General features: G+C 53.7%; 1 protein-coding gene across 1 annotated transcript; it reads left to right on the top strand.

Annotated features, from left to right (window-relative positions):
- The first annotated feature begins 1,190 nt into the window (after positions 1-1,190).
- NGB (neuroglobin) lies at positions 1,191-8,565 on the top strand. The gene is made up of 4 exons (XM_068946659.1): positions 1,191-1,386; positions 2,839-2,950; positions 4,709-4,828; positions 6,147-8,565. The coding sequence occupies exons 1-4, from the start codon at positions 1,283-1,285 to the stop codon at positions 6,291-6,293; spliced, it is 483 nt and encodes a 160-aa protein (XP_068802760.1). The 5' UTR covers positions 1,191-1,282; the 3' UTR covers positions 6,294-8,565.
- Positions 8,566-8,830: the final 265 nt, after the last annotated feature.

The raw sequence follows: 8,830 nt of genomic DNA, 5'->3' as shown, positions 1-8,830 counted from the left end.
AGAACTGGCCCTTTTGGAGAAAGGCCCATGGGAGACAAGACAAGGCTGGGGCTGATAATATAGCACTGTGGCCTTGAACTTGCCTACTGTCAGGGATGAACTTAAGCGCTCCAAAGCGAAGACCCTCATTGCTGCCTACTCTGAATTTGGTTCCCGGTTTTCCATCTTCGCTCCTAATTACAAGAAGTGAGTCTTGTGTATAGTACCAAAATTTGCAGTAAGATCAGCACAATTGTTATTTCAGAAACATTTGTGCTTCTGTGCTGCTCGCATGCTTCTGAAAACCTCAGCTTGCATGACTGCTTCTGGTAGTTTCTGTTGTGCTGCTTGAGACCTCGGTTGCTCCCTCTCTTAAGTTTCCTCCACACTGTCGAAATCCCTGGACGAGACTAAAAGCAATATTTCCCTTCATCTGGACAGTAAAGACACGTTGGCACCCTGAACATGTTTGACACACATGAAATGTCTTCTGGGCTCTTACTAATAGCTTTGTCTGGTTCAGCTGGCTTAAATCCCCTTAAATTATATATAGATGTTGCAATGTCTAGACTACACCTGCCCATGGAGATAGCAGGTGGCAGCAGGGAGCAAGAAGATGCTGTAGCTCTAGCCTGTCACTGAAGACCTCTAAAGCAAAGTTACCCTTGGAGACAGCTATGCTGAAGAGTTAGTGGACATGCTGGGTCCCTGCCTCCTCGCTAGCATTGCTTTGCTGTGCTTTTTACTTTGTAAAATTAGGCTGATCAGAAAATGTCAACCATAAATAAGCTAAATTTTCTACTCTGCCTTGAGGCTGAAAGTCCTGGGGTTGGCGTTTGGGGATTTATTATTATTTTAACATCCTCGCTGTGTGGGAAATACAGGAGCTCCGTGAGGCGGTTTAAAAGCCCTGCGTGGAGGGGGGGGGGGGGAGGAGGAGGAGGGCGCCGTCCCCTTGAGCGCCCGGGGGCAGCCAGCCTCGCCGCTGCGGCGCCGCCCCCGCGGGGCAGGGGAGGCGGTGCCGCGGAGCTGGCTCCGCCGGGCGGCACGAGGCAGCCGCCCGCGGGGCCCCGCTCCGCAGCCCGGCGCGCTCGGCGCTGCGCGGGCCGGGGCGGACCCGGCTGCGCGGCGCGCAGGTGAGAGCGGCGCCCGCCGGGGATGTGACGGGGCGGCGGCGGCGGCGGGGGGGGCCCCGGCGGAGCGAGGGGGCGTGCGGCTCCCGGCGCCGGGGCTGGTGCAGGGACCTCGGGCAGGAGCGGGAAGGTCTACCCGGCTGCGCGCCCCGCTCCGCCTGCCCCCTGCCATGGAGAGCGGAGCGCTGTCTCGCACGCAACAAGCTCTGATCCGAGAGAGCTGGCAGCGAGTGAGGGGCGACCCTGTGCAGCACGGCACGGTCCTGTTCAGCAGGTGAGCGACGGGCGGCCGGAGCAACAGGCGGCCCGGGGCAGCACGGGGGCCGGCGCAGGCGTCCCAGCCCCGGGCTGATCTCCCGCACCGGCCCGGCGGGTGGCAGGGGGGCGGACGGGCTCTGCTTCTTGGAAACATCTCCCTTTGCTTGGTAATGGCTCCCTACTGGCTCTGTTACGCGGTCCGCTGTCCCTCTGGTTGGCGTTTGCAGTCAGGAGGGGGAAGCGCAGTGATGAAGCCCCTCTAACGTTTAGCTTCAGCTGCTGTGGGCGTGGGGAAGGTCCTCTGCTCTGCGGCGCTTCTCGGCCCCTTGCCCTCCAGCCCCGTGCACTTCAGAACTTTGTTATGGGGAAATGGAGAAGATGGAGAGCGAAGGAAGGAGCCAGCAGGCAGGTTTTGTGCTTTTCTGTGCATTGATCCCCCTCGTTGTCACCGGGGAAGGTATTTCTGTTTGAAGAGCTGCATGTCTGCTCAACTCTGTGGGCTTTATCAGAGCGACTTCTTAATTGTCTGTGACATGGCAGTCTCCACATCCAGGCAGAGACCTGGCCACCGGGGAGAGAGTCAGTCCTAGAGCAGAGGAAGTGGTGTGCCAGGGGCAACATCTGAAACCCAACTCCTTCTCTCCCCTAAGCAGATTAATGTCTCAATTATGGGAAGAGAAAATGAAAAATCCATGAAAAGTCATTTAAAAAGCACAGTCTAAGAGCAGCTCCTGGAAAGGGGCATTGCAGACACGAGGCAAACCTTGCACAGCAAAACTATGACCAATGAGAGCAATGTTTGAAAGTTTTGGCAGAGGAGCGAGGGACGTGGTAGTTTAATGTGCAGAAAATGAGGGAGAAAAGAGACAGATTATCTTGTTTGAATTTCCCATGGCCTCCAAGGATGACACCAGCCCATTCGATCTGCCTGGGTAGCTCCTACTGAGACCCATATGTGCACAGCATATGCTGGCAGAGCAGATCAAGAGGAAATAAACTGAGAGCTGGTAATGCTGTGGGAGAGTGGGATGTTAGCTGGGGTTGCACATCCTGCCTTGCTGAAATTGGAAATCTTGCAGGCCTTCCCCAGATTTGACAGCCTTGGGACTCAAGGGGATCATGAAGTGTGAATAGGAAGAGTCAAGGTGACAAACAGGATTTTGAGGAGCAGGGCCAGGCTGGGAAGAACTCCAGTGGTCTAGGACTGATCCTCAGGTGCCATAAATGCATCAGAGAACACCATGCCCAAAATTGAGACTTTTTTGACTATTGATAACCTGGATTGCCCCAAGCTAAGACTCTTCAGAACTTCTGTGTCCTTCCCAGGTGGAGAAGGATCAGCTAGTGAAAAGGGAGGCAGAGGAGGGCTGTGGGCATGTTGGTGACAGGGTTGTGCCCTGGGTGAGGGGGATTCTGAAAAGAAAGTTGAGGAAGTGAGAAGATGGGGATTTCTCTCTCACTGTTGCAGGTTGTTTGATCTGGACCCTGACCTGTTGCCCCTCTTCCAGTACAACTGCAAGCAGTTTGCCAGCCCTCAGGAGTGCCTCTCTGCCCCTGAGTTCCTGGATCACATTAGGAAGGTGAGAGGGGGCCATGGCATGGCTGGAGCACAGACCCCCCATGAAGGAGGAAGCTCTTCAGGCAATGATTCTGGGCTATTGGATATCTGACTCTGGGGAACACATGGGAAGTCTTGTCCTGCAACGGCAACTGCAGGAAATTTCTTGCAGTAGCAGGAGGTGTTAGTGCCAGGACAAAGTGCCTAAAAACAGTGGGGAGGGAATGAGGATGTGGGTTGTGCTGGATAAGAGCACCACGCTGACCCCTCCATGCCCTCTTGTGGACACTGGAAGCTACTTTCTTCTTCTACCACGTGTTCATGTGTGAGCTCACTCCTGCAAAGAGGAGGACTGAAGTCCTCTGTTTGGCCACACGCTGAGCAGGAGGTTACACAGAGTTGGGCAGTGGGCAAGGCTCCTGTGGAGCCACTGCTTCTGGAGGGGCTCTTGGTGCAGCTGCAGAGTCAGAGGGCCCACAGGACCTCTTGTCTGGCTGCTGAGGCAGTACTGTGATATGCATTTGCCTCCCCCTGAAACAAGGAGAGAGGAGCAATGCTGATCTTGCAGGAGCTCGTATACAGAAAGAATTATACCCAGTGCAGCAGAACCCCTTTGCTGAGTCCTGAAATGTAGCCACATTGGGGCAGAGCACAGCCTTGGCATGGAAATGCCTCCATACGCTTCATCTTTAAGCCAGTTCAGTGCCCTGCCTGTCTTTATTCCTTGTAAGAGGCTGTTTCAGTACTGTTCTCCTCTGATAGCTACAAGCTCTTTACTATTTTCCAGCCTCTGTTTATCAGCCAAGTTAGGTCCATTTTTACTTCTGCCATTGTTGCCTTGAGCTGAATTGCTTTTTGCTCTTGTTGGAGATAATTTCCCTGTTGAAATTATAGAGCACAACTCTATTGCCCCTTGGCTTTGTCAGGCTAACCATGCCACCGGCTTTAATCTCTTCTCTTAAACGGATCCTCTCTTTTCCCTTCATCCCTCATTAACTCTTCTCCACCCTGTTCCCATTTGGCTCGTCATGCTCCTGGGAAACCACAGTGGTACCCGCTTTTCCGGACAAGGTCTCTTGGATGTACTACCCAACCCATCTTCTCAAAATGCCTCAGTTGATCTTAGAATTGCAATTGCCTTACTCGCAATTGCAGTGTCTTGGCAACTTCTAGTTGCCCTATGATTGACCAGTGTTCACAGCATCCTCTCTCCATCTCTCAGGGGGAATCTGTCCTGGACTGCCCAGCAGTTGTCCTGGGATCATAAAAGCTGTAATGACTCCACCAGCGTTAAGTCTTAGCCAATTAGCTACTCTACTAGGGAGGCTATTTACCCTCCTTTGGGACAATAAGAGCCCCAGTGAGTAACCAGAACTGTTTGCTGTAGCACCTCTGGCGGTACCCTTGAGAGGCTGTGGAGCGTGCTGCAGTCAGCATGCCCCAAGCTGGGCCCAGCTCTGAAAGCTAAAGGGTTAGCAGAATCAGGAGGGGGAGAAAGGGCTCCCTTGGCTTGCCTTTGCTGGAAGGAGGAGGGGATGTTTCTAGCAAGGGGGAAGTTATGACACATCCTGCCTTGCAAGAGGACAGTTTCCCATTAGATGTGCTGGTATTCTGGCCAGCAGATCGTAACAGAGCAGAGCAAAGCAAAGGCATTTGCAGTGCTGGGAGGTGATGGTGACCATTAGGCTGAGAAGGGTGAAACGGTGGGGTCAGCGTGTTCCTCTGGGTGGGCAGCAGAGCCTTGCCATTAATGCCATTCTGCCTGGCTGTGATCCTGCAGGTGATGTTGGTGATTGATGCTGCTGTGAACCACTTGGAGAACTTACCCTGCCTGGAAGAATATCTCTGCAACCTTGGCAAGAAGCATCAGGCAGTTGGTGTGAAAGTCGAGTCTTTCTCGGTGAGGTACCCTCCCTCACCCTGCTGCCTCGGCAGCTGTGTTTGTGCTGCCCTGCCTCTGGCACCATCCTGCCCTGCCACCAGGAGAGCACCTGCAGCTGCCCCAACCCCTCAGTGCTCACTGACTGGCTTCAGCTGGTTGGTGAGAAAGCTCGTGGGTCAGCACAGCCCCTAAGCTGCCCATACCTGTGAGGTGACATTGGCTTGACTGGGGAAACCCTCAAGACCTCTTCACTGCCTGCTGTCCCTCAGTAAGGCCAGGAGAGAGGACAGAGGGGAGTGAGGCGTTTCGCCTGTTTGAGGAGGACAACCATTTGGTACATCGCAGTCTCCCCTGCAGTGTAGGGTCGCAGCCTCAGGTTGTGCTTTGGGCACTAGATCATCAAACACTTCGGGCAAACCTCGCAGTGCCTGGAAAAGGGAATATCCATTTCTGTACCTGCACTGGTGTGGGGTGTCTGAACCTCAGTCCATGCATTTTCCCAAACATAACCCAATGCCCCACACTCACCCCCTGCTTCCTCCGTGGCAGTAAGACAGAAGTAGCCTTCATCTTAAATCTTTGCCTACTTCTCTCCTGCCACCAAGCAGGGGCAGAAATGCTGGCTAATGCAGTGGGATAGGGCAGATTAAAGGAAAGGTTTCTAACCAACTCACAGCTCCTTCCTGATACCACTAGTCCTCTTTAGGGTGAGCAGTGTCCGCTCTGGGATGGCGATTTCCCCTTAGCCCTGTTCACAGCCATGTAGGTGAGGGAGGACCCCCTCCCCCCCCCGCCCAGGTAGGTCCAATGGGCTTTGCTTGCTGCTTCATGAGGGCTGGGAGGAGGAGACCTGCAGGGAGACCCGAGAGGAGGTGAGGCAGGCTCTGAGCCTCAAGGCTGGGGTCTGATACGGTGTCCTGGCATGAGGGTATCATTCACTTCTGCTGATCCGCTGCTCTGCCAAGGGACTGTGCTGTGCTGACTACTTGCATCTGGGAGCCCCGGGGGATGGATATGTTCCTCTCCCCTGGCATTACAAGCATACGTCCTTGCTTCTGTGCTGTGTTAACCCTTGCTCCCAGCCAGCCTGCGCTCCCCACTGACCCAAGGTGTGGAGAGAGAGCTAGCACAGGGCAGGGGAAGGGGACAACATGGGCGAGCCTTGTGCCGGGGCTCTTGCGAACAGCCAGAGAAGGGGGTGGCCTGGCTCTGCTGGTGGGGCAGAGGGAAGCAGCTGCCCTGCAATGGGAGAAGTCCAAAAAGGTGGTGAAGCAAGAGAATGGGCTGAATGTGGGTCCGCGGTGCTAAGAATGATGCCTCCTTGTTTGGTTTTCAGACTGTTGGCGAGTCCTTGCTGTACATGCTGGAAAACTGCCTTGGTACTGCCTTCTGCCCGGACATGCAAGAGGCTTGGACCAAACTCTATGGTGCCGTGGTGAAAGCCATGCAACGTGGCTGGGATGCTCTCCCAGAAGGGGACTAGATCCTGCGAGCCTTTCCCATCCCTAACCTCACAGCAACCCTGTGCAGGGGAACTACTCTCTCTCTCTCTGCCTCTCCCCCTCTCTCCCCCCCCCCCCACCTTTCTCTGTGCACCAGTCTGTCTCTGCCTCTTCCAGCCATGTGTGCTTTAGGGCGCTCTCAGTAATTTTGCCTTGGTTTGACACGACCTCTTCTCTGCCTTTGCTGATGGCTGACCGGGTATTTCTCTGCAGCAAACTGTAGGAGTGACACAGCACAGATATGTCAACCTTCTCCTCGGGCTAACTGGAGCATCATCACCAATGTCTATATTCTAGTTTTCAGCTGGCTTATCTTCCCTGCTTTTGCTACCCTCTCTAGCTCAGTGACAGCTAACGTAGGCCACTAGGGCTTCTCCACACTGGAGCGTGCCCAGCTGCAGGGCTCTTATTTGCCATGCTCAAGATGTGCTGGGTCTGTCACAGTTCACTCCTCTGGCGCTGTTATGCCTCGTTTTGCTGTGTAGGCAATGACTAATTTGGCTCCCTGTAGGCATAGGGACAGCTAGGCTGCAGCCATTTTGACCAGTGGAGGTGGCGGGAAAGGGCCACACAGTGCAGCCGCCCTCCCCTAAACTTGCAATGTTTTTCCCCCATACTCTTGACCCAGGCGTTCTCCCAGCATCACTCTGGGATGATTGATCCTGGTGCTCTCTTCTGCCCTGCCTCTCTCCTAGATAGGATCCAAGGCCTTTGCTTGTGTAAGGTTGGTCACAACTCAGTGTGTTTCGAGCAGTGGGAACACGTTAATCCCAAGGTAAGGCTGCTTTTAACAGGTCTGGGCTGCTAGCTGGCAGGATATGTATTGGCTGGGCCATTTATTTTAACCTGAGAGCCAGCTGAAATGCAGCAGCAGTGGCACCTATTTAAAATGCTTTGTATTAAGGAGAAGAGAGTAAGGTAAATACAAGAAAAGCTGTCCTAGAATAAAAATGAAGGTGCAACCATTCCAGCTGTTGCTCAGAGGAAGCCTGGCTAGAATTTCTTTGCTGATGCTGTCAGGACCTGGAGTGTGTCCCAGCTGCATATAATGTGCATTTGCAGAGCTTTCTTACCCTTTAGTAATAACTCCCAGCCATCCTGGAGACTTGGCCACTTCAGAGGGGAGCAAGGCACCTGATGAGTAGTGTGCAGCAATGCAATGGTAGACCAGGAGTAAAGAAACAGCATCTGTCAGATGAAATGCAAGGCAGATGGCTGAGAAGCAGCATTTGATGACTCTCATGGGAGGTGAACTTGGGCACTTTGAAGAAGAGATCATCTTGACCGGGGAGTCGCTGTGGGACAGGTGGAACTGTATTTCTAGCTGTCACTAGCCCTTGGGCAAGGATACAGAGCAAGTAATCATTTACAAGCAGCATCCTTGTTTGCCCCTCCATGTCTCCCTCACCCAGCTGTCCCACAGCACCACTTCTTGTGTCTGCTGTGCCACAGGGCTGGGCCACCCAGTGCATGGCCACTGTGCACTAACTCCTGCTGTGGTCACTAGCCTTGCTGGCTGCGTAGCAGAAAAGTGGTCAGAGCACCGAGCATCCACCTGGGAGCTGTGAAAGGGGCCTCTTCCTTTTTGTCCCCTATTTGCACCCTGACTCCAGGGAATATGTCTCCCTAGCACGCCAGCAGGGTGTGAGGAGCCCAACGGCAGGGCTGAAATGCTCCCCATCCAGAGGTGTGCTCCTCCGAAACTCACACGTCCTCTGCTCTGGGGCAGGAGAGGGCTGCCACAGCAACTCTCCTCTCCTACCTGCTCAGTGGTGCTGGGCTCCACTTTGCAGTCTCGCAGGGTACTGTTGTGCTTCCTTGTCCAAGGCTCTCGCCATCAGTGGGGCCGACTGTACACCGGCACTTTTTCCTCATTTTTGCTCCAGGCCGGTCAGGGATACAGGGACTGGCACTGGGTGGAGGTGCTGGCCGCAGCACTGCCATGCGGGGCACGAGGGTTCAGGAACGGGAACAGGGCATCTGGAGCCCTGTTCTGGGGGTGTCAGCCCTCAGCATCACAGGGAGAAACCCTTTGACTCTGCATGACAGGTAGACAGAAATGTTATGGATGGGGTGCGTGTGTGTGTGTGTGTATTACTGCACTAAATGAACCCTTCTTTCTCTGGCTTTCCCAGCTCCTTGGCTTCCCCTCTTCTGTGTCATGCTCTGTGTAATTCCTAAGAGAAAGCAACTTGTCTGTGTGCCTCTTACACCCAGCTATACTATTTAATAAAGAACAGCAGTGAGGCTGTGCCCTGTCTGCAGCCTTATGTTTATTTTAATATGAAAGGGATGACAGAGGAGGGTTTAGTGGTTTTATGCTGACACTAACCTTGGAGGTGTCGGGCACTGGGAGTGTTTGTGTAGTCTTACTTGATTGTACCGTAAGAAGGCATTCAGCATCAAATGTCTGTTGGGAGCTTTCATTTGCTGTAATTGAATGGGTGAGCTACTGGATGGTTAACAAAGGCCCCCTTCTACTAATCACTCATTACCCTTTGAGTTTATTAATAGACTC

The sequence above is a fragment of the Struthio camelus genome, chromosome 5 (genome assembly GCF_040807025.1).
Source record: "Struthio camelus isolate bStrCam1 chromosome 5, bStrCam1.hap1, whole genome shotgun sequence".
NCBI lineage: Eukaryota > Metazoa > Chordata > Aves > Struthioniformes > Struthionidae > Struthio > Struthio camelus.
This window is presented reverse-complemented; position numbering and strand designations above follow the sequence as displayed.